The sequence below is a fragment of the Stigmatopora nigra genome, chromosome 22, assembly GCF_051989575.1.
Source record: "Stigmatopora nigra isolate UIUO_SnigA chromosome 22, RoL_Snig_1.1, whole genome shotgun sequence".
Classification (NCBI taxonomy): Eukaryota; Metazoa; Chordata; class Actinopteri; order Syngnathiformes; family Syngnathidae; genus Stigmatopora; species Stigmatopora nigra.
Window position 1 is genome coordinate 2,963,252 of NC_135529.1, and position 26,235 is coordinate 2,989,486.

Consider the following 26,235-nt stretch of genomic DNA (forward strand, 5'->3'; position numbering starts at 1 on the left):
TATACTGTATCAGACATTGCAAATAAAGAGTAAGGTTAGGGAGCGCCTGGTGCATTATTTTTTACTTGGTCAGCTAAATGCTTGCACAGGTTGATGTGTCCTGCATGGCGCCTTCATCTGTCAATAAGTTACATTGACCTTTGGGAATCATCTATCTTGGCAGGGCACCCTGAATCACATGCATTTCACTCTGGATATTTTCTACTTATTGGGCCTATCTGCTTTACGAACAATGAACCTAAAGAACTTTGTCTTTAGATCTATTTCAAAATTATACAACATAGTTGAATTGTTACTGTCCCAGTTAATCTTATCAGTTACATAGGGTCCACTTGTCTGCTGTTGTGCAAGACTTCAAAAAAATCTTACCAGTTCTTAGACCATAAAATGTATGTCTGCTTAGTACAATACCCATTTATTTTGTTTTGGCTCTTACCTTATTCAAGGATCAAACCCCACAGTTGATTTGGCTGCTGAGCACATATGAGCAAAAAAAAATGCAAAAAGGCATTCACATTTACACCTGACAATTTAAAATGATTTAATAAACCTAACATGCATACTAACATGGAGATTATGCAGACTCAACATGGAAAGACCTATGTCCAAAACTTTCTGTATAAAATAATCAGTTATGCTAGTTGCTCCAGAAGCATAAAATAGGTTGCCTATCTCTAAAGGGACTTTGCACAAAAATGCTGTCCACCGTCCAGTGATCCACCTTGTGTTGCACAACTTGTTTTTAAACTTTTTTTTTTACCCCAATTAAAAATGCATAGCATTTGAAATTACAATAGAAGTGCATATCATCATTTGATATATAAGGTGTCGACTTTATGGGGTCAAAAAGTGCTCCATCAGCCAAAAAAAAAAGTTCATCTTTCAACCTTTGCCCTGGTTTTGTCCAGACAAAAACAGGCAGATTATAAAAGGAGGGGAGCCGCTAAGGGAGACTTGTTGTTTTACAAGGGGTTGCTGCAACTCAACGACGTGGAGAGGAAACCTTTCAACAAACAGGTATAAGACACATTCTAAAGGACATTTTGGAGTATTCATAGCTTTATTATTTGCGATTTTCCCCAAACATTAATCTAAAATATATGTTTGGACTGCTTAAATGCTTTAATCAAAATTTTGCTGTTGTTCTTGTTACTTGCATAGATATGCAAAAATAATAAGAATAATAAATTTTTTTGCTGAAATTTACTTTAAAAGTAGTGTAGCATTGTTATAAAATGTAACTCTTCGGAGTAAAATTTTGTATCTTCTCACACTGGTACAGCTAGGAAAATTGCTTATTTTTTATGCTATTAGTGAATAATATTTGATGCTGACAAAACACTGCTGAAAATTAAAGTCATGTTGTAGATAATAATGAACACATCAGCTGTTAATATATAGTGTATATAATAAATAAATGTTCTCTTTTTGAGACATTCAGAAAGCATGTGGGCGAGCCTTAGGCTGCTCCTTGCTCTCTGCCTGCTCCATGGGGGTGGAGCAGAGAGTGAAGGGGTCGGGGGGCCGCGCTGTCAGCCACCACCTGACTGGAGGATCGGTTCGGAGGAGCCCATGAGGACAGCGATGGGAAAGGTGACGGTGGTGGCCCTTTTACAGGCCAGCTGACTGTTCTGCTTGGTGCAAGCATCCAGGTATATAATGTCTTTTTGTCATACTCAGTTGTTGCCATTCAACCAGTGACACAATATGTATTATGTTTCACTTTGAAGCTTCCAGTTGAAAAAAGGTTCAATTCTAAGCTATATAAAAATGTGTTATATTACTTGTTTTATACTATCCCCATCTAGAATGGATAGCCTGCGCCTGCAGATGGAGAATCTGGGTTTGAATGAAGTGACGTACATGGTCATCAACCATCAGGGGACGCAAGCACAACAGCTTCATCCCATGCTGGAGACGAGGGTGTCAAAGAACATTGCACTCTACAAACAGGAAGATCAACAGCCGGATGTGTGGAACCTTCTAAACGGAGTCAAGGATGACTTTTTCATCTATGACAGGTTTGAATAACCGGATTTGTACAAATTGCCAAGCTCACGACAATACTTCACAAACTTGTTTTGAAACCATCGAGAGTGCTGAAGCCAATCCCAGCCTGACTACAACAAGGAAGCTAGCCCAGCCATAATTGCCATAATAACTTTATTTTCTAGCCAAGCCTTGTCTGGCCATAATACAGCAACAATGCCATCCATATACATTGGTGAAATGAAATGTCCAGCACTGTCACTAGCACCCAAAGAGTCAATTATAGGAAGTTATGAAATATCACTATTTATGCAAGCCAGGGTTAATTCTTTATCACCTAATCCAGTCTCGATCAAATGTCTTAGGCCTTCACTGTATGAACAGAACTTCATCAATATCCCTAAATTTGCCCCTTTTAACTCTTTGCCATTAGATGTGGACGCCTCACTCACCAGATTTCACTGCCATATTCCATCATTGGCCAGGGCCACATTGAGAAGGCCATCAAAGAAACATACTGCAAACGCTTTTGTGGTCCCTGCACATATGAGGTATGGTGACAGTAAAGCATGCACATGACTAATCATTCTCATCTTAATATATATATTAACTCACATTTTGTTTTCTTTCGGTTTTGTGATTGACCCGATTTCTCTCTCTCTATTGACCAAAAACAACTGAACTTTTGTCATGTAAAACTTCCATAGAGTGCTGAAATCCCACCACAGTGTCAAGTAAATGGAGAAGAGAGTACCGCTGCTGCTCCGGCCGTAGATGAAGAACCTGGACACCATCCTCACCAACATCATGGGCATCATCACCACCATCATCAGCATGTGCACCATGGCCACGACACTAGTGTGGGTCATCAGCATGGAAACCACGAGGTGCAACACCAAAGTCAACACAGTGTAGAGCCACACGCTCATGAGGCGCAGCTCCAGGCAATGCCTCAAGAGGCACAGGGGCTACCCATCATGCAGCGGCCGTGAGGCCCTGCAAAGTCGAGGTGAAAGCACAAACATGGCTGACGTTGGACGGCCGGTTCAGACGGCGTCCCTGATCTAGCATCCAGCTGATGCTGACACTGACGGAGGCTAATCGGCGAGGCCAGTGAGCTAAGCCTGTGACACTGTCAAGAGGCGTTACCCGCCACGTGACGGTGACACGGGCCGGACGAGGGCAATCACATCAGTGAGACCTGACAGTGACGCCCGTCACACACTGACTGACAGCCGCCTAAGCCTGATCAGTGAGCCTGACCACCAGGGGTTGTGAGCTGAGAATGAGGTCATTTATAAAGCTGGCCACTGTGTCATTCTCGTATAGAAACCGCAGCTCACGTCTAGTAGGGTCGCCATATTTCCAAATAGTCATTTTCTCCCAAATGGACCCTTGCATCTTTTATGAAACCAGGTGCAGAAACTACGCTCTAGTGGCATCTGGGTGATGTCAAGATGTCAGGGGTGGGAGATCAGTCATTATGGAATGTGGGAGACCAGTCCTTCTTAAAAATGATCCGTCAGCATCCCATAAGGAGATAAATAATTAGGTACATTTTATGACACAGTCAAACTAAATCGTAAAAATAATTCATTCAGCTTCCATTTTTCACATAGGGCTGCAAAAACAATTCTTCGCAATTTGCTTCATAATTAATATATGTTGAAAGATCAATGTAAACAATCATTTCGTGGCAATTACTTTCTGTGGAACACCTAATAACCTAATTAACCTAATTAAAAACAAATGTGGGAAATACCACAAACAAATGTAACATGTAAAGATGGAAACAGCAATATAGTACCAACTAAACTGAATCAATTCTTTTGGCTTTTGACTAGTTATAACAACCACATAACTTTTTCTTCTCTGTACTATATTATTAGATTATCAAAGCCAAAAGTCTTCACTGTCACAAAAAGGAGAATGAAAGGAAAATTGCATTTTAATACAAGCTCTGCTAAATGATGGTTTTTGTGGGAAGGTCAAATGTCACCCAAAAATCGGATGTCTACACAGACAAATGCATTGAAAAGAGAGGGTGGGAATTATATGTGAAAGGACAGTAGAATAAACATTTATTGGCTTGCTTCTTTTGTTTTCTTCTTCCTTTTTGAAAGAGTTGCCAACATGAAAAATAGATCGAGAGAGGAAGAGAAGTGTATATATTGATAATGTGTGTGTAATTCTTTTTGTTTTGTTTTGTAAGACTGGCAATGTACCAAATGTGGCCAGTAGATGAAGACAAAGATCTATTTACCGACAACAGTTAAATGTGGACTCCCCACATATTGAATTTAAAGAACTGTGATCAAAGTAACATTTTCAGATTAAATAGAAATAATTGGATCATGGAACAAAATTGTACAATTGACACTTTAGCACTGCTTACTGCCATCACAACTTGCAAATACAGCCAAATATTAATTTCGACATATATTTTAGTAGCAAATATTACATTGATTTTTTTCCCTTTTTTTCCAAAGTGGGATACACCTATCAACACATTATGAGGGATAAAATGTCTTTTTACCTCTCTTTTATGCTTGGTGGTGTACACCAGATGGCAAACACATTGCACTATTTATACAGTATCTATAAAAACCCTGTCTGTCAACAAGTCATTACTCAGCTAAAGTACTACTCTCCAATCAGATATGGCTGTTTTACTCTTTACTGCTTTATTTTAACTGAGCGTTGACCACATATATGTACTCATATGATAGCAATCCTTGACAGATCATACAGGACAAAAAATATTATCAAACCTAACTCACAACACAGCATGATCAGTGTGGACAATTTCAAAAGACACTTGATAACAGGGCCTTCAATCAGTTGATAAAATGCTTAACTTGAGGCCTATTATTGCTAAAAAATACTGATATATGAATGATAATAGAACCATCCAATATTACTTGTTTCAGTAATGACATGTTGTCCGTCAAGAAATCATATTACATCACTTTCAGCTTGGTGCCATGTATCTATCTGCATGTCCTAAAAGACTGTATTCCAGAAAAGGTCAACAAGCAAGCAGAAGTGATGAGTTAGGCCAAGGTGCCCTGACAATGTGGGCGTAATAGGGCTGAAGATCCAATACCAGGGGGAGAGTGACTAATGGCTAATTACCCTCAATGTCCGGGTGAATGGCAGTCTGTGTGATTCAATCAGCCCCCATACAGAGCAGCAGTACACAGCGTCTGTCTTAATTGGCCAATAAGCTTTCTCCGGAGGTCTGTGGCCCTTCTCCTCCTGCTTCCTCACCATGGATCCGGCCTGAGTCTGAAACATAGAAAACATCTGACCGAATTCACAAGGTGTACCTCTCTATATGGATCACAAACAAGCCTATATTCCAGACTCAGACACACAAACAATGCAACAAGAGAACATTGTGCACTTTAAAAACATATTAGTGTACACTCATACAGACAGTCTACGCACACACAGGAAGCATGAAAAATGTGTTGTGAGTAGAGGGTAATGCTAGAGATGTATAAAATCCAACCTCTGAGATACTGCCTCTTTACATTTTTCATCTTTCATCAAAATATCGCTAGGCTCTAGAATAATTGCACATACAATAGTGTAAAAATGACCTGTCTAACATCCACCAACACAGATAGCAAATTCTCATAATAACTTCCACGCAATTGCAGACAATATTCTGTCACCTCTAAAGTGAGTTAACCTTTCATTGTCACTCAATCACTCTTGACAAGTGAAACAACGTGTGCTTGTTTTGAGCTTTTTATTGCCATGTTTTTTTTTATACCAAATTATACTCAAATGTATCTTACTAAACACTGCTCGCTTAATACAAACACAATGAAAAACAGTATAGGCAATCTAAAATAATAAGAATTGATATGCAGTATTTAAAAACTATTTAATAAAATGTAATTTAAACACAAATAGTGCAAACACCTACAGACAGCATAACAATGTATACAGACATACAGTATATGAATTATGCTTTGTGAAAAAAATCTATTCATTTTGTAGTGATGTCTTGGGGTTTCATCATCAGTTTTACCTTTGAACTGTAAGGCAGATGTGCTAACTAGTCACACCGTGCAGAATATATAACAGCAAAAAAAGTTTTCTGTATTACTGTAAAATAACGCAAGTTTGTTGCATGAAGCAAAAAACTGATTTATGGCATTTCTATTCAATTCAATGATTTACAAGGCATGGACATGAACCCCAAATAAAGCATAAATCAGGGTACTGCTGAACTTATTGCTGAGACTGAACCAGGATCGCGTCACCCGTTGGATCTGGAGGCTCAACTACAATAACAAACCTCTCCAACACAGAAATATGGAATCAATAATAAGTGCAAAGCAGGAGGAACACAAGAATGTTTGCAGTGTAACGATAGAAACTAAATACTAAATACACAAAGAGCTTATCCCACCAAAGTTTTTTTTACACAAAATCGAGCAAAAGCACGGATTTGACATATTCATATAATTGTGACAGGCAAAATTCTCCTTGGACAAAAGACAGGTGTTGCATTCCGAGACCCCACCTGGAATTCCCTTACACAGTTCCTTTCGGTTAGGTCATAGCTCAGGTAGCACTGAAAAAGTGTTAATTTGCTAGTTTTTCTACTACTATACTTACACATACATTTTATAGCCAAAATATCAAATACATACATCACATTGCACAATTCCAAAAACTGATGATTATTGATTAAAAAAATCCATATTTCTATTAACGAAAATAAGAAACTCATTGAGTATCCATTTAAATGTACATGGTATTTAAATATCTGATACTGCAGATAGTTTCAATGGAAAAACGTTTAAAATTCTAAATAAAATGATAAAACTAAAAATATTTGACGTTTTCCCGATAAACAATTAAAAACTACATTTGAAAGAAAATCCTTAATAATACAGTATATATACATATACATACATCTATAGAATTTAGTTCAAAATTAAGCATTAGTTTTTAAAACAAAAGTTAACCCTTTGACATACTTTACTCCACTGCCTAATAAAACTATATGGCAATGCCTTTATGAATGTTAATGAACCTATATTAAATTACTGAAGTAGAAAACTATTTAAAAAAATATAAACAAAAACACCATTTCATAATTGTCCAGGAAAATGTTGCATTCAAAAACAGGCAAGAAATGTAAACTCTACATTTTGTATGAAATCCTACTAATTTTTCATAAGAACATGCTACCTGACCAACACGTAGAAAGTGCTCAATTTTAAGTGTCTACTCTAGAACATCTGCAAAATGTTTGCAATTAATATATGCATTATGTTAAGAATGAACATAGAGTGAGCTGGTAAACACCCCACACCCACAAACCCCTACAAATAACACTGTACACTGACATGCTTGCACAGGTTTTGAAGGTAATACCTCTTAACTGGTTGTCACAGATTGCATTGCATATACTGTACGTATTCCAGTTTCCGAACATTCACAGTCAGCGCAAAGAAGCTCAGGCAAAGATGTTTTTTTTCTAGGAACTTCCTTCATTATCAGGGAATCATTCCCATATCAGGGACAACGTATCATTCATTGGATTTCTGTTACTTAGATCTAATGAAATACCTTCACATTTGTTCCACTCCATCCATCGTCATCCCTGAATTACACATGAATATACCGTATTTAAAAGCATGAAAAAAATATTGTCAGTTTGTCATCTATGAGCTGGTGTTGGTTCTGCGTAACAGCAGCTGTTGCTACAGTTCTGACGGCATGGTAACTAATCCGTCTTTACAGATTCATGAAAGTATAATGAAACTACATAAGGCTGGGATTAAGAGGAAAACTCCTTTCTGCCATAAATGTCCATAAAATGTGTTGTACTTTCCCCTTTGGTCAGCGTTATTGGCAACATCCTTTGGGCCATTGATTTACCCACATAAGCCTTCCACTAGGCAACACAAAGCAAGTCTATCATTATGACAAAAACTGTCTATTTTAATTTGTATCATATACTCATACTTGATTTTCATGCCCTAGCCAAATTTTAAAATGAAAGTGATGTCTTTGGGTATATTTCATTTGCTACTGGTTAGTAACCAGACAATGATACTTCTTGCCCATAGTCAGCTGAGACAAGCACCACAAAAATTGTTTAGCTGGACGAAAATCCTTTATCTGCAAATAATGTTCACTGAAGATTATCATTTATACTGTATATGCAGAGTGGGACTTTTCATAGGACTTCAGCTAATTGTTTTTACAAATTCCAAAACAAAACAAAAATGCTTGAGATTAAACTTTGGCTAAGAAACAATGGACTATTAAAAACACAATTTTGCGGGTTAAAAAAAACACCGCTTCTTGCTCAGATTGAACAGATTAATGATAAATCTACATCTCTGGTAAGAGTATTGTTTTTTTCATTGTAATGGTACCATAAATAATGGTGACTACTTCTTCCTTGGCCGCCTGGAAGCAAAGCAACTGCTTCTTTTTTCCGCAAGATTAAGACTTGGAGAATTACTGGCAAACTATTCCTCACTGCTTATAAAATATCGCTCCTCTGATCTTTGCAAGGAAACAGAACTAGAAGCACATAGAATATAATCTGAGGGCGCATATGCATGACAGAAAGCGCACGTTCGACTTGCTGCGTGTCATTAAGTATCATCTGACATGCTCGTCCAAACGTATTATGTTCATGGCGAGAGCACACCTTGCAGGTCAGGTGTAACATACCCTGTTGTGGGCACAACTTTGAGGGGGTGCTGTGATAGACATGACGACGCAGACTGGAGAGATGGCGGGTCAAGGAGAACACCGCGCTGACTGTCCTGCACCACAGTGTAGTCCGCCACGGGGCTAAAACATTGCGTCTGGGGGGAGTCGGGGGAGACATATGGCGACTGGAAGGCTTCCGCTGCCGCCTGGGGCTCGTTGGGTTGGTAGCACTCGGGGGGTACAAAACAGTAAGATGGGGGGATCATTTGCTGAGTCCGGCTGCCCGTGTCTGGTTCCAACATCTGGAGCTGTAACTGAGGATCCTTCTGCTTATTATTCTCTTTACTATATTTTTTGGCCTCCTTAACGTCATCATTCGAGGCGGGTGCACAATCTTGGGTTCGAAGCTGTTGTCCAGGGGACAGCACCACACTCCCAAAGGGCATGACGTTGCTGACCTGGGCATAGAAATCCGTGTTGACCCAAGTTTGAGGAGCACTGCTTTGAGAGGACACGGGAAGCCTCTCGCCTCGCTCTGAGTTAATGGAGTGGGAAGATAATCTGTCATTAGTTTGGCCCGGCAGCATGCAAGTGAGTGTGGCGCTGGCGTCTTCATTGGGAACGTTCAGGTTGTAAGCACGTTCGCAGTCGGGAAAGCTGATTGGGACAAAATCATAGAGATGTATGTTGAAAAGAATGCTGTAAAAACGTAGGCAGAGATACATTGATTTGTACCTGCCAATGACATTGAATCAAGTACACCGTTGATCTTTGACCTTTCTCTTTTTGGAAAATGATCACCTCTTTCATTTCTGCGTTTATCTTAGGAAATAATCCCGGCTTTGTTTTTGCTGAACAATAGTAGTACATGGTGTACTACAAAATTTTAAAGGTGTTCATTATGGTAGTACTTGGGAACTAAATAGTTCTGAGTGGAAACATTCAAAAAATATTGCTTTATATGCCTGTGTTTTAACAAAATTGTACAACTTTTTCCGATGTTTCACCTCAGATATAAAAAAAATGTACCTGGGGAAGTTGGAGCACCCCGCTCGGTGTCTGGCAGGCTGAGAGCCACTCAGGAGCCTCTCAGTGTCTAAGGCCTGGAGATCTTCTTTTTCCCCAGTGTCCGAATCCTTCACATCCACCTCTATAAATTCTACCCATGGCTCATCTTGGTAAAAATCCGGTGAATACATGGGGCCACCAATCAAATCTCCATTGCCAAGGATGAAGTTCAGTTCATCCAGCTTCCCTTTCTGAAAAAATGATAACATGACATTAAATTACAATCTAATGAGATCCAGTGTATGAGATGTAAGATGTATAAATCTTCCACAAGGTTTATAATAATTCTAAGTGATTTATAATTTTAAGTGTTTATCATTAATGTACTAGAGCAGAGGTTCTCAATAAGTTGATCATTTTTGACCCATCAATGAATAATAATTAATATTGAACACAAATGAATTCAAGTTATAGTTGGTTTGGTCCCCAAACACAGTACAATAATAATAAAAAAAACCAAACAGACATACACAAACAACAAACAAAAAAGCACCCACAAAAATATACCTTTAGCAGCTCTGGATCCACGCCTTTAATTTTCGGTGCTGGAACCGGTGGCAACAGAATAACCATTAATCTGCAATGAATGATTTTATTACTTGACAAGGTATTTTCTGTACATGTGAATGCCTTTATGTATATCTGAAATATTACCTCTGCTGCTGTGAAACAACAATCCACATAATGAGAATAGCGGCAGCCACAATAGCCAAAACAATAACCAATGTCAGCAGGGAAAATGAATCTATAACAAATGGAAAAACATTTTTACATTAGTTTAAAAAGTACAAAAAAAACAATACTATAAATGCATACAAAAATTGTGCCAAATGCTACCTTTAGCGGGAATCTCCGACATTTTAATGAAGATGGTTTCACTGAAGTCTCCAAACTTGGTGAAGGCTTTCATCCTGCAGCGAATGTGCACTTCATATTCTTTATCTAAATCAAGACCATAGATTGTCTGTTGGGTTTGGGGCTCCAGCTGAACCTCCAGCTAAAGAAAAATGCACAGGTGTGAGAGAGGTTCACAAAAATAGGTTATATTGCACAATACAATAAAACAGAAAGACAATGTCATAAGTGATAAGCAAAACGGGATGCAAACTACTTAAGAAATTAATTAATTAATTACAGAAGTGGTTCAATCAGAGGAGAACAATAAGATAACAAAATACCAATTAGATAAGCAATGTTCATGTGAGCATAAGGATGTGTAATCTAAAACCTGGGTTTATTACCTTAACACAAATTAAATGAATATACATGACACTAAAGTCTTCAAACGTTCAAGGGTTTCGAATTGCACAGGGTTAAGTTAGCGATTGGCGAAGAAAGTGTAAAGGGGCAGGGAAAATTTTCAAGAGTAATGTTATAAAAAGACATTCTGTTCTGAGTTTATTTAGTTTAAGAGGCAGGGCATGATTTATGGCTTAGGTGCAGTTCCATTGAAGAAACAACAAATCATGTTAGAGGGGAAGATGCTTTTCCCTTAGGTTTTTTTTGGATGCCTTTTATTGATCTCACTAGATGTATAGTGTTTACATTTTGAAAGGTATATATCAGGTATGTACACCTGGATAAAGATTTTCATGGGAAGATAAGCAAACAAGGCAAAAATACCATTGAGTCCTCACTAGGTCCCATGACCTAAAACCAAGTGCTCCCTCCCTTGACTTCCTCAAGTAATTCTATGCTTTCCCAGGAGGCCCTGCTCAAACTTCCAGTACAACAAAAGACAGGGCTTTAAGGGAAGGAAACACCAAATTGTGTCCTGATTTGATCTTCCACATCAACTTCCACAATGCAGCACAAAAACATTGAGGTTGTTTACTAGCTTTATAAATGTTTTAGAGTTTTAGAGATGTGTTAGGGAATTCAAAACAGATAGAGATGACTCACTGCCTCCCAGTTGGAGCTGTTCCTCTCTCTATATTGGACCTCATAGACAATGTTCATCCAACCCATTGACACGTCTGCAGAGGGGGGCGGCTTCCACATCACCAAGACGTCGAAATTGAGCCCCGAAGGACTCACATTCAGGCAGGTCCAATTGAGAGAAACCGGGGGATCAGGACGTACTGCTCAAAACAACAACAAAAAATATATGCACTGTGTTTCAATATTTTTCATTTATTTAGTCATCAAAACAAACATGTGAAAAGGAATGCCAACATGACAAGCCGCACATATTGCACATGCCAGAATCTACATGGAAATTATTTTATTTTAATTACAGAATAGTAATATATTTTGGGTTATGATTATACTGTTTATGATTTCAAAATAATAACTTTGTGGGTATCTGCTTACAGGCCCACAGAAGGCCCATTTGTGAATAAATTGAGACAAGATGATCAATATTTCAGCATATTTGCTCTATGTGACATTTAGTGTGGTGCTGCATTTTTTAAAGTGGTAAACAAATGAAAGAAGGTGCGGTATGAGGTAGTTACATATTCCCTTAACATTGAGTCCACATTTTCTGTTAAAGTATGCCAAACCTGTTTTGATACATTTGGACAGATAAATAAATGCATTTAAGATTTCAGTTTCATCCTTCTCATTACTAAATCAACACTGGATGCCATTCAGGAAAATAGAGTGAGTATTTAGCATTGCTCATTAACAGGTTATGATTTATTTAGTCAAGTATACTGCGATTTCCTGGCCACCAACTCAGGGTGCCCCTCGCCTGGTGCTATTAGTTGGCTTGGATAGGCTCCAGCACCCAAATGAGGATAAGTGGTACGAAAAATGAATGAATGAATAGTCAAGTATAACAGTTTAGGATAGTCACTGGTTACGGCAGACCTAAGAGGAGGTCATAGTTAGAAAAATCGATATGAATGCTACAAACCAATATTTTCCACGGTGAAGCAGTCGTCTGTGTTGAAATAAGTGATGTTATCTCGACTAAGCAGTTGCAAGCAGTAGGGGGTCCAGATGACGGTGTGGTTTTTATCAAAGAAACACTCCCTCCTCGAGTGAAAATACTGTGGACACTCGTTCCATTCAGTCTTGCTGGGAGAGCTTGAAGGAGGAATAAACAAATGCTTCTGGTAATAGACCTTTAGCATTCCAGGATCTGACAAGTTATGGAAGCTGCCAGGACTCCACCAGCAGCTGAATGTTGTCTGGTCCCGGGATATACACTTAGTGAAGTGAGGTTCAACAGGACCTACGACACACAAGCAGAGGGAAAGGCAATCACATATTTATGTATATTACAGTGCTTTTTTTTTGTTACTGGTCCATTTGCGACTGGAACTGAGGAACTCGGCTAACTGAAGATAATTAGTCAAAACCTGCCTCTGCACTTCATGGTTGATTACCACATCTGCTTCAGGTTGCAGTACTAAAAAACAAAAATGACTGGCTTGAAATAAATGTGGAGATAAATGGACAGTTCATAAATGAAACCTCTCTCATCGTGTTTCATGATGTTAATTATTGCGTTTATCTTCTTTGGACACAAAATATATATATTTTTTAAAATATGGTTGGATTTTGAAAAATATTTGAAAGTATCTGGAATAAAATTGTCATTTTGTATTGAACTATATCAGATCAGTTATAATTGTTTACTATTTTTATCGTTTGTCCCCAAAGGGACCTTAGACTGTGAATGGAGAAATTAATCATTATTTGAGTGAAGGATTCACACCTCTTCCATCCATTAATCCATCCTTATTTTTCCACACTTCTGCTCATATTCAGTTCGATGCCTGCTTAATCTCATAAATCGCATTCCTGACCGCTGCACCCTTCTCCGTCATCTCCATTTCGTTACGGACATAGGCAGACCACTTTGGCTGCTTTTCCATCAAACCTGTTTGGCTGGTTTGAAATTCTCTCCCTCTGTTTCCTTTCTTGCCCTCAACCTGCAAGATCTTTTCTCCTAGTGTTCGCTTAGCGCTTATGTTTTTTTTTGTAAACTCACAGATCATTGTCGACATCCCAGCCCGTGCCTGCGTGTTATCAAATGTAAATATTTGGTTTTAACTCCGCTTGAACATGTTTAAGGATACTATCGTCTCACAAAATGAGACAGAATTGCCACTCCGAGGTTCAAAATGTTGATAGGTGCATGAATAAGGGATTATTTTAATCTCTTTTAACACTCAACCAATGCCTCACACCTTTTCGACCATACAAACCTTTTCATAAATCCACACAGTGAAACTATACATTAGTTTGAGTTTAAACATATTACCCTAAGGGGAGGGTGGTAACATTCAGCACATTTCAAGCTTGTCAAACTTGTTCTGACAAGGGTTTAGTAAAGATATTTATTTTTTAAACAAAAAGAGACTTGTTCATGTTAGCTGGTTGGATTTTATTTAACAGTAACAATTGGAACGGCACTCCGATTTCCGCCCACATTCCAAAAACATGCATGGTTGGTTGATTGGACACTATAAATTGCCCCTAGGTATAAGTTTGAGTGTTTATGGTTGTCTGTCTCCTTGTGCCCTGCGATGGGCTGGCCACCAATTCAGGGTGTCACCCGCCTCCGGCTCGGAGACAGCTGGGATTGGCCTCAGCACCTCCCACAACCCTAATGACGATAAAGCGGTCCAGAAAATTAGATAAGATGAGGAAAGGTTAACAAATGAAAACGACAGAGAATGGAGTTACCGGTATTTACTTAATGGCAATTGGCACTTTAAAAAGAACAATTGTATTCAAGAGAAGCCAGAAGGCATGAGACAATGAAATGCATTTTGGTGTAATTCACCAATTTTATATTGTGAGGATGAATTTTTAACAACAACAAATTGCCTTTCGTCTAAAGCAATAAAAATTACAAATGACTTTGACATTCTTGAGTCTTTGTGAATGTGACATGTCAAACATTTAATAAAAACCATTCTTTCAAAAAATGAATATAAAAGAAAATGTTGATAGATGTATTACGTCTCAAAAAATCTATTTCATTGGATCGTTGCTTAACCATTCGATCCAGATTCCTGTATTGTAACAACCCTACAAAGAACAACTACCTCAAAGAAAATAGTATGAAACCATAGGGAGTTCTGTCTTGAAAAAATCCCTAGTCAAATCTAAAAGGAAAGTACAATTCAAAATTACACTACTTTCCATTGTGTTAAAGAAACCAAGTCCCAGAGTACGAGTTTATCAATTTGTACAACAAGGTTATTGACGTCTTACACCATGAAACCATTTTTCATATTAAACTTTGGCTTTTCCCCATTAAGACCTAAGTGAGGCACTTCGCTTGCCGCATATGGGTCGAAGCAGTGACAATATTGTGAAATGATCCGTGCTAGTGAGTGCAACAGCAGTTAATGTTCTTCCAGCTCATTTTGCACAATCAATTCAAACATGACGTTAAAGGCACGTGAAAAAAAAACTTGCATGTAGTATACTCTATAATCATGTATATGTATAGTATGTCAATTGTTTGCATGCATTTTGTCCATGTAAAGTGACAATGTTCCATTTTAAATATCAGATATATTTTGTCTTAGCAGCACAAAGTTGGGTAACACAAGTTTATAAGTAGAGCAAAGTCTAATGAAAAACTGCCCCTCAAGTTTATTCTTGGAAGTTTGGAAGACCTTTTGGAACTGAATAGACTGGAGGATTGTTGTAACAAGTATGAATTACAAGGACTGACATACATTTATTGATGTAAGGCACTCAAAGGGTGCTAAAGAGGCCTTCCAACAAGATAAAAACAATCCAATGTAAATAGGTCATAGAAATAACTTCTAAAAAGCATCTGAGCTTAGACTTTTAAAAAAGCCCCTCAAGACGTGCTATTGTCTCACTGGGAAGAATAGACTGTCAAATTCCTTGTGGGGGTCTGAGCAAAAATGTTCAAACATGAATACGGGGGGCTGAATCCTGGTCTAAGTGCAATGAACTGAAATTGAGGATTTGGTGGGCCACTTATTGAATCGGTTGTTGCACACTGCAAACAGTCAGGTTTGGCCACATAGCTGTCTGTGTGTCACAAGTGATGATTCACATGGCAAATAGTTGATAACCCTTTATAATGTTGAAGGTAAAATAAGGTCGAGCAGCAGACTTTATATCCGTGATTAGAATGTCCTCTTCTAATACCTGCATGTAATGCTCAATTCTACTACACTTTCGGACACTCAAAATTGCTCCTTGGTATGAGTGAGTGTGAATGGTTGTCTGTCTCTTCGTGCCCTGCGATTGGCTGGCCACCAATTCAGGGTATATCACGCCTCTGGCCCGAAGTCAGCTGGGATAGGCTCCAGCACCCCTTGTGACCATGGTGAGAATAAAGTGGTTGAGAAAACAAATGAATGAATAACTTATATATAGTCTACAAGGAGGTGGCATGGTATATGCCAGCCCATTTCTGTCAAACCTTTTCAACATTTTCTCTTACAAGATTGTTTTATTAGCCAATTTCCAACTTTTGCACCGCCGTGTATTTTTTAATTTTATTTGACCTCGTAATTGGTGTCTTCATGGCGCTTGTTTCTGTATAAATGCGTATAAAAGCTGAGTAGCGAGAGAGACTCTGTGGTTGCTGCTGGTTACCACCTTTGTAGTGTGGAACACTGTCATGCAACAGCATCAATAGTTAGGTCTGACAAAAACAGGGTGGGTATGAAACAACAACAACAAAAACACTAATTGCCGGAAATTCAGAAAAAAACAATGTCTCCAAATGTTCTTTTGCTTCTGGACCGAAGCACAAATACTAAAAAAAAATCTGTTTATAATAACCAAGTAAAACTGAGATGTTTTTTTTTCTTTTGCAGTTTTTGAAATGTTTCACATCACATACCCACAATATCCCTTAATAAATATTTATCATTCATTTTCTGAATTGCTGATCCTCACAAGGGTCGCCTAGAGCAGGGACATTTAGACTTTTTTTTGGCCTCAATTTAGTCAAATCGTAAATTGTTAGTGAACTGAATGGAAGTAATTTCGATGCTGGTGTGTCTCAAGTAAGAACACTCCTAAGCATAAATTCATACCTCTAGAGTGCAACGCCCAACCCAGAAAAACCTGCATTGAACCAGCTGCCAAATGTGTGCTCCTCATGTCTCCTTATACCTGTTTAACATACCCCCCATTTAATATATTAAACGGCAGAGGTATATTAAATGGCGCAGGTATGTAGTAACATTTAACAACTTAAAACGTTTGCGTTACATAATAATTTAGCCTCAATTGTAATACTAAGTTGCAAACAAATGATAAGTAGCCTATTTATTACAAATATATTTAATGCATGATATAATAAAAGAAATATGATTTATTTAGGAAAATGTTAAAAATGGCAATAATCTTGATATTGTGACGACGTTAGATATCATTTCTTTTTTCTAACATTACACTGTTCTATACAAAAATCAAAAACAGGCGTTTTTGAGAGGACCGTATTGTAAATTCGTTTGCCTCTGAGTGTGTCATGGTGTTGAACCCTTCTAACTTTCAACTGGAAGCATGTGAGACAGAAGGAACAAAAAATAAAAGAACAGCCAAACCACTAAAATTACCAGCTTTGCCTTTTTTTATTGCTTCTGCTACTCAACTCTATCAAATTCTGTGAAAACGGTCCAGGTTATGTTTGTGTACTTATGCTGTGAGTCCAACAGCCAGGCAGACAGAAAGAGTTAAACAAATATCTGTGGCCAGGTAGCCATCAATTCTATTGATTTTCAAGAAACGGAAAAAGACACATACCATTGTTTTTATATGTATTTTTTATGCTAAAATGCTTATTTTTTTTAACTTCCACCCAAAACACAAACCAGCAAACCATAATCATTTGCGGGGTCTCCAAATAAAGATGCAAAAATGGCAAAATGCATTTATAGCAAACGTATACGGTATTTTCTCAACAAAAGTGTATATTCAGCTGGTCGCTTATGCAAGGTTAACCAAAAATAAAATATAACTTTGGCGTGTTAAGACACTTCCTGGATCAAATTTGGATTGTGCAGTTGATGTGCGTGCAATATTGTACTCAAAACTACTCCTACTGTCAAAACATTCATGGAATTGTTACAAGAGTACAAAAGAAACATTCACATACTCTGCAGTTCAATGAAGCAACATCTTGTATCGATGTAGTCAAAAACAATGCCCAATTTCTAGAAGTCTCCCACAGCAATCTTAGATTTCCATCATTCTTTCACCTAGATATTTCTACTTGTATAGTGGGAGGCGGACTCCCAATGTCCCTGATTTGAGCAGTCACTGGACTTTGATAGAGTGGCCCAAGCTGTCCATGTGTTTACCCCCCACCTTTATTTATCGATCAGGAAATTGCTGCGTTTGCTCAACAGTGAACCTTTCCACATGCATCTGCGCAAACACAGCATTCTGCAACTCACGTCTGACATAAGACGTGATAAAGTGTTGCCTTTAATCGAGTGTGTTAATGTTTGATAAGTCACGTGCAGACAGTCTGACATTGCGACTGTTTACTTAGGACCTGATGCAAACTTATTAGCTCAACCACAGAGGTTATGTTTCACCTGCATGTGCTTTTTCATCACACCAGTAGATCTTTACAAGTTATAGAACACTATTTTTTAGCCATAGTCAGAATAAACGCCCGTCTCACTAGAATACCATTATTATGTAAATTAAAATATTACTTATATTGTTCATGGAAAACAATAAATTATGATGGATACACATTTTGATAAAAGGTCCCTAAAGAGTCTTTGGCTTTGGATTGGCTCTTGTAACTAGACGATAGACTACTAAACTATAGTTGAACCTGGATAAAACTTACTCTGTACAAGTTTTAGCCATGCCCAGACAAATAGAATTAAAAAAGCACCAGAAAGTGACATGTTCCTCTACCTGATGGCTTCAGTTGGTGCCGGTCAGAGTCAAAGGCCGAAGCCGGAGACAGCAGCCATGCTGAAGAGGACATAAGGAGTAAGGGCAGGAGGCTAGAGGAGGGCAAGGACACCATGGCGCTGCTGGATGGTGACAGAGAGAAAAGTGAATGAGTGAGGGTCACAGTCATTTTAATTACCAAGTTAACTTCAAGATGACATGCCATTGTAAACTGTCTAACAAAAGGACTTCCAATTCTGGCTGCTTGTGTTCTTCGCTGCCCGTTTTGAGTCCAGCAACATTTTAAATCTTTTATTTGCAACAAATGAGAAAGGAGAAAAGACATTATTTGTAGTCTTTCCACATATTTAGTGTACAGAGAATCACGTCATAATATAATATACTTTTTACATGCGTATGTATATTTATCATTAATGAACTCTTTAGTGCAGCCCGGCAGAACTGTAGATGGCACAAAAACTTCCACAGATAATTTTCATTCTGACATCTGTCTTAGTTGATATAAAGACTAGCCTTCTGCAAAGGCATCATATCTCACTGATGTAAAGTGTATGTGTTTAGGGGTATATATATTTGGTTGAAATCCAGTCTTGATGTTCATTACTTGATCGGGCTTTACCGATGGAGAACTAGATTTTTCATTTAGACAGACAGACAGTAACCGGTCCAAGTAACAAGCATATGCTTGTAGACTGCAAGCTCCATCAGTCAAGTCCAAATATAGGCCAAAATCTGCACACACCCATCGCTATTTTCAGCCATGTCCCCCCTCTTGTTTTTGGGAGGCCCCAAAAAATAAAACGATGAGGCACACGCTGTGTGTCGACTTTCTCAACTCTTTCTTAGAGCACCTCAAACACAAGCTTTTTGACAAGTAGAAAAAGACTGAGTGCAAAAATATAGCCCTGAATAAGTTGTATTGTCTATTATATTAAAATGGTTGTATGAGTCAAAGAAAAGTAAAAAAAAAAAGCATAAGTGGTTTTACTACTGCATATTTGAATTTACCCATTTATCATAGATCAGCACTGCAGATTGAAGTGCCAGCAAACATTATGCCCCTAAGGAAATCTCAGAAAGAGAATTGTGGCAAATCATATAAAAACAAGAAATTAGACAGTATTGATAGAAAAAAGGAAAACATCACTCAAAGTGTGTGAGTGTGTGTGTGTGAGGGGAGAAAGATTGGAAGCAGTAAGGGGGGGGGGTGTCAAAATTCCAGAGGCCACACAAGGCCAAGTCATACAATGCAAGAATTCAAGCCAGAAAGTTGTCCAGCCATGTGCTCATCTGCCCTGACAGAGAAAATCCATTTAAGAACTATTCTCCAAATTGGTTGAAAGGTCTCAGACCTTTTTAGGGTTTGCCTGTCTCTCCATCACTTTTAAGTTGATGAACAAAGTACAGCTGAGATATATATGTATATATATATATCTATAATATATATATATATGTATGTATGTATGTATGTATGTATGTATGTATGTATGTATGTATGTATGTATGTATGTATGTATGTATGTATGTATGTATGTATGTATGTATGTATGTATGTATGTATGTATGTATGTATGTATGTATGTATGTATGTATGTATGTATGTATGTATGTATGTATGTATGTATGTATGTATGTATGTATGTATGTATGTATGTATGTATGTATGTATGTATGTATGTATGTATGTATGTATGTATGTATGTATGTATGTATGTATGTATGTATGTATGTATGTATGTATGTATGTATGTATGTATGTATGTATGTATGTATGTATGTATGTATGTATGTATGTATGTATGTATGTATGTATGTATGTATGTATGTATGTATGTATGTATGTATGTATGTATGTATGTATGTATGTATGTATGTATGTATGTATGTATGTATGTATGTATGTATGTATGTATGTATGTATGTATGTATGTATGTATGTATGTATGTATGTATGTATGTATGTATGTATGTATGTATGTATGTATATATATATATATATATATATATATATATATATATATATATATATATATATATATATATATATATATATATATATATATATATATATATATATATATATATACACACATACATACTATATATACACACACATATAATAATGTATCAACAAAACTATGCAAACTTAATAGTAAAGCCATTAGTAGTGTATGTTTCGTTATAAGAAAAAAGCATTTGAGGCTCAATAATCCAATGTTTTTTGGAAACTGAAATATGACACTGTCAGAACTGCCGAGAAGAAGCTGCACGCCAGCGTCAACTAATCCCCAGGCTTGCAGTCATACAAACTGGTAGTTTTGTGTCTTTGCTTACAGCCCCTAACCACTGGCAAACACTGAACGCCCCCAAACCCCCTCCCTGAAAAAAAGTGACAGCCAATTCAACTCTACACCACATCCAACCCAAAAGCCATCATCCAGCAACCAATGGGATGTAAGATGGAGTACAGTAAAAAGATATATGGTTTTGTAAGAATAAGGCATATAATTTTACATTGACACACACAAAAAGAGCAATGTTACCAAATTAGAAGAGGTCCTTACAAAGAAACAGTACAGTGTGCGGAGAAAAAATATTGCAGTGTGAAGTTTAGCAATGATATGAAGAGTGTTGCGTCAATACCACATGAGTGACAAACAATTCCAAGTGCTCCATAGGTCGACTGACCATTGCATTATTTGCAGAAACACAATAAGAATAAAAATACATTTAATTATTATGTATACATATGAAACTAATGTGTCAACTTTCTGCTCTTTCATCCCAAAAAATAAATAACCACAGATTATTCCTAGTCTATTTTGACCACACACACAGCTGTGCTTAACCTTGCATTGCTATCTGAATAGAAGTACACGTTTTACATTTGTTCAGAGAAAAGTTTGAACCCCCCCCAAAAAAACGCAGAGTGGACAGGTTTCAAATTGGGGTACAAAGAAATGTTTGTTTGAAGACTGACCCCAAAGGGACATCAAATAAAAACAAACAATGAAAATACCCATATATAGTGTAGTATTGTTTTGTTTTCATGACAGCACAGGGATACTATCTCAAAACAAAACATGTATATTGGAAATTGTAATTTCTTGCAGCACCCCTTACCATTGCCCATGTGGTTGGTAAACACTGGGCTAGAGGATCACTGTAAATACATTTATTTACCAATGCATTGGTAAATTCATATCTGTAATGCAAATGGACATGAACATCATAATGATGAAACGCTGTAATTGTGCAACTAATTAATTGCAAGGCGAGGCTTTTGCGTGTAATACGTGACTATTCATTAATATGTTTCCCCAAAACCAATAAGAGTTTTCCATTCCACCCTCCCACATACAAACAAAATGTATTATTTATGGATCTTTGTCAGTGTTTAGAATTGCTTTTTAAATACCTTATAACAAGATTACATTATTTGATTAGTGTGAAAAGTCCATCATGATAGTGGGACTGTGTTTAAATCCATCTAAATGATTCTTCCTTATGAATATAGAGAGTCCAACTCCTCCTTTCATGAATGACTTACTGATTCTATGCGTATGTCAACTATATAAGAACCCGGTAAATGCAGACACCACAGATAGTAAACATGAGCCTGCTTGTTGCAGGAACGAGGCTCAAGAAGGAGGAGGAGCCTGAAAGAGCCTGCAGCTTTTCCTTGCTCTTCTCCTGCGCCTTGATATACAACCCCACACAGATCATGTGTGTTTTTAAATGTGTCGTACAGAGATTTCAAGAGAGGATGAGCTTTATTAACCTGCTCACATTCGAATATCAGACTGCTCAGATTTCTCCTTCTCCCGTTTCGAAAGAGAGAGTGGAAAAGTCAGAGTCAGCTCACTGGCATGAGGGCGGCCACGGCTGGAACGAGATCAGCATACACATCTGCACAGCACCCTTGAGTGTCTCTCTGTGTGTGCAAAATCAAGTGTGCGTATCAGAACAAGAGCAACATGACATTAAGTCTGCACGCTGCAGGCTTGAAAAGTCAACTTGATTTTAACGATAGCTAAGAAAAACAATAAATATATTTTGAAATTATAAAAATATTTTTTTAAATAAAACCCTGATGATGTAAAATAAAAACAGGTGTAATGACAATTATTCACGTGCCGGTATACTTGATATTTTTCCAGTAACTAGTGAACACGGTCTGCAATTTCACAAACACTTACAATGTACAAGATTCAAGTGCTCTTCTACATTCCAACCTTCAGGAAGTCAAAATATCATTGAAATGTGCCATTCTGTAATTCAAAGCACTGCTCACATCAGCACAGACACAGACAGCATTATGTTCAATATTTGCAGCTACTTTTGGCACTTAGTACAAAGCTCAATCAAGTCGCGCAATGGCTACATCCATCCGAACATCATTCAAGTACCATTACACAAAAGCAAACACATGACAGTGTAATTTTAGGAGATTGAAGTAATATTGGGAGCAATAAAAGTTGTAATGTTATGAGATTTAAGACATTTTCTTGTTTTTATGTTACATGAACCAGAAGATGTTTGGTTTTAAGGGTGTAAACTTTTGGTGATGTCTGACCACAACATTGCTTTTCGCATAAAATTTAAATAATATTGGGAGGAAAAAAATTCATGAAATATGATTGGTCCACGGACATCAACTTTTGGAGACATTAAGTCGGTGTGAAAAAAGTGATTTTGGAAAAAAATTGAGGGTTTATTTGATGTCTGGAGATAAAACTTTGATGAGAATGAGTATATATTGTGAATTTAAATTATGTTGTTGAAGATTTTCAGATGGTTGTGTGCCTTGGCATTTTTTTCAATGCAAAAACTGTGCAGCAGCTCAAAAAAAGCTTGGAAAACACAGCCAAACAGGTGCATTTACAGTGCACTGTACCTAGGAAGTGGACAGAGCATTTTTGTGGCCCTGCTAAGCGCGTGCCTAAACACAAGATACAGCCAAACCAAAACCACATTTCAAGCAGCAGCTGCACTTTTTTTTTCCTGAGACAAGATCACAATGATCCCAAGACAAGACCACGATTCATTGTTAGTACCGTGATAGGCTTACCAGGAAAAGTTAAAACCCTAATATTCATTTGACATAAAACTGTGAAATTAGTCAATGATGTGCCATCTTGAATAACCACATTTTGTCCAGTTTCTCACCATTTTCATTATTAGAACACCCTAACTAGCCACTAGATATGAATGTGAGCATGAATTGTTGTTCATCTCACTGGAAGACGATGCGGCAAAAGTTATAATTTAGACATTGCAGCCGCAAAGGCTGTAGAACAACAAAGCAAAAGCACAAAGTAAAAAACAAATCAAAGTAAATGGCATCATTAAGAATCACCAAATCAAATCATCAAGAAGAAAGAAAAGGCAGAAAGGCAGCAAACACGTCCTTAAATTGGTGCGCAAATGTACTTTTACGTAGCCAAAAACAAATACTGTGTGTGTGGGTGTGTGCGTGGGGGCTAAGAAGGGGTGGCCTGATTAAACGTCTGACCCCTGGCCTGAAAAAGACCCCATTCCGCCCCTGGTAATTAGACATCCATTCCCATGTCTAGTACTAATGATCCACATTTTGGAAGCCCACAAAAACACAGCAGGAACATATTTTGGCAGCCACTCCTCAGTTTAAATAACTCAATCCACAAATATAACTCATTTGTGTTGGGGCCACACAGGGTAAAAGAGAAACACGATGGTTTGTCATCTGAAAATAGGCTGCATAAAAGCAACATCACTTCATTTATGGCAATAATTTCAACCACACCTCGGTTTAGTATTGTATTTCGTTTATACTTTTTGTAGTAGTAGTTAAAATCACTCAACTCTAGATGTGCCGGTATAAAAAGTTTAAAAAAAAAACAAATTTTTCCACTTATCGTGCAAAAGTCCAGTTTTAGAAAAGACTCCGTAAATCATTTTTGCAGTTTTGTCTGGTTATGCTTATGAAAGAACATGACGACCTAACTTACAAAAAAAAAACGCGATTGAAATAATGATAAAGTGCTTACTTCGCAAGAAGCGTCACTCTGGAATCCTGCAAAGGACAGACGGACTTTTTTTCCACCCCCAGATTAGTACTTTGCTCATCTACACCAAGGCAATTCACCTCAAGTTTTCTTGACTTGATTGAAGTATTCTATTTGACTTCCACTTACTTAGTTAGAAATGTCCTTTCTTTTCCTTCTATCCCACCGCGAGTTCCAATCGGAAAGTCCACGCACACACGCTATAAGTCCTCACATAGTCGTCGTACACGTTGCTCACTCAGTGTGCCTCACTAGACGGTGAACGCCCCCCCTCCTCCTCTCCCAACACACATCCACAAAAAAACAAGTCCAACCTCCTTCTCGAGAGCAACAGCCAACTACAGTCGGAGGCCATTCTCGCCGAAAAGCAACCGCCTCTTAAAGAGACGCGCACACGCACATCGTTCATACATATCTGGGAAAAAACACGCTCCAAATTAGGATAAGGATATTTGCCTTGGGCGGCCACGTGGAGCGAGTGTTTAAGGCGTCGGCCTCACAGCTCTGAGGTCCTAGGTTGAAATCCAGGTCACGTACACCTGTATAGAGTTTGCATGTTCTCCCCGGGCCTGCGTGGGTTTCATCCGGGTACTCCGGTTTACTCCCATATTCTAAAAACATGCAAGGTTGGCTGATTGGACACTCTAAATTGCTCCTAGGTATGAGTGTGAGTGTGCATGATTGTCCGTCTCCTTGTGCCCTGCGAACAGGTGGCCACCGGTTCAGGGTGTCCCCCGCCTCTGGCCCGGAGATAGCTGGGATTGGCTCCAGCGCCCCTTGCGATCCTTATAAGGCTAAAGCAGTTCAGAGAAAGTGAGATGAGATATTTACCTTATTAGTAACTGGAACATTTGAAGAGTGGTTATCACTTTCGGTCTGAAATAGGGGTTTCGATCTTCCTGTGTGGAATTTGCATGTTTTCCTTGTGCCTGTGTGGGTTTTCCATGGGTACTCCTGTACCCATTTAGGTGTATTTTGGAAAGAAAATAAACATTAAAAGTCATTTAGCTTTCAAATCAATGATAAGATTTCTTATGTATTTGATGTCATTTCACATGACCACTAATTCCCCCCCCCCCCCCCCCCCCAAACGGGTAATGATGCTGCATATGGAATTTTTTTCTCCTTGTGTGTTTGTGTTCCCAGCTTAATGGGAAAGTGGCCTTTGTGTCATCCCCTTTGAGTTCCCTATAATGTATTTAAGTGTGTTTCACATCACAGGCGGGCCAATTGGATTAGAGCCAGGTAAAAAAGATTGCTACTTCAGGCACATAAACGCATAGATGTCGGTTCTCTCATCTATTTGTGGAGCTTCATTGTTAGAGCACATTCTCTGGCCCCTTTCATTCAGTGCACTGCAATTACTAGCAGTTTTCTCTTGGTACTCCAGTTTCCTCCCACATTCCAAAAACATGTTTGTTGAATGCTCTAAAATTGTCTATCAGTGTACTATATTTGGATAGTGAAAGAAATTAGTTTCAACTAGTGCTAATATTAGCTGTATTAGTGTTTACATTAATATAGTAGTCTGATTTACATTTACATTGCCACTGCACAGCATTCATTTTTGCCCAAACAAAGGTTTTGTTTGTGTCTAAAA

General features: G+C 38.0%; 2 protein-coding genes across 7 annotated transcripts; one reads left to right on the plus strand and one right to left on the minus strand.

The window, feature by feature from the left end:
- Positions 1-851: 851 nt before the first annotated feature.
- Positions 852-4,082, plus strand: LOC144215436 (selenoprotein Pa-like). 2 transcript variants are annotated; one of them, XM_077744366.1, is made up of 5 exons: positions 852-1,017; positions 1,442-1,652; positions 1,809-2,021; positions 2,423-2,540; positions 2,697-4,082. In XM_077744366.1, the coding sequence occupies exons 2-5, from the start codon at positions 1,447-1,449 to the stop codon at positions 2,979-2,981; spliced, it is 822 nt and encodes a 273-aa protein (XP_077600492.1). In that variant the 5' UTR covers positions 852-1,017; positions 1,442-1,446; the 3' UTR covers positions 2,982-4,082. The 2 variants fall into 2 exon arrangements, with proteins under 2 accessions (XP_077600492.1, XP_077600493.1); XM_077744367.1 differs by having other exon boundaries at positions 948-1,017; positions 1,434-1,652.
- Positions 4,083-5,865: 1,783 nt separating this feature from the next.
- LOC144215435 (growth hormone receptor-like) lies at positions 5,866-25,589 on the minus strand. Of its 5 annotated transcripts, XM_077744365.1 has the most exons (10): positions 24,765-24,877; positions 24,618-24,661; positions 18,589-18,710; positions 12,614-12,934; positions 11,656-11,834; positions 10,591-10,750; positions 10,408-10,498; positions 10,261-10,330; positions 9,715-9,944; positions 5,866-9,342 (listed from the first exon to the last, which is right to left on the minus strand). In XM_077744365.1, the coding sequence occupies exons 3-10, from the start codon at positions 18,701-18,703 to the stop codon at positions 8,664-8,666; spliced, it is 1,845 nt and encodes a 614-aa protein (XP_077600491.1). In that variant the 5' UTR covers positions 18,704-18,710; positions 24,618-24,661; positions 24,765-24,877; the 3' UTR covers positions 5,866-8,663. The 5 variants fall into 5 exon arrangements, with proteins under 5 accessions (XP_077600491.1, XP_077600487.1, XP_077600489.1 ...); XM_077744361.1 differs by lacking the exons at positions 24,618-24,661; positions 24,765-24,877 and adding an exon at positions 25,467-25,589; XM_077744363.1 differs by lacking the exon at positions 24,618-24,661 and having other exon boundaries at positions 24,765-24,883.
- Positions 25,590-26,235: the final 646 nt, after the last annotated feature.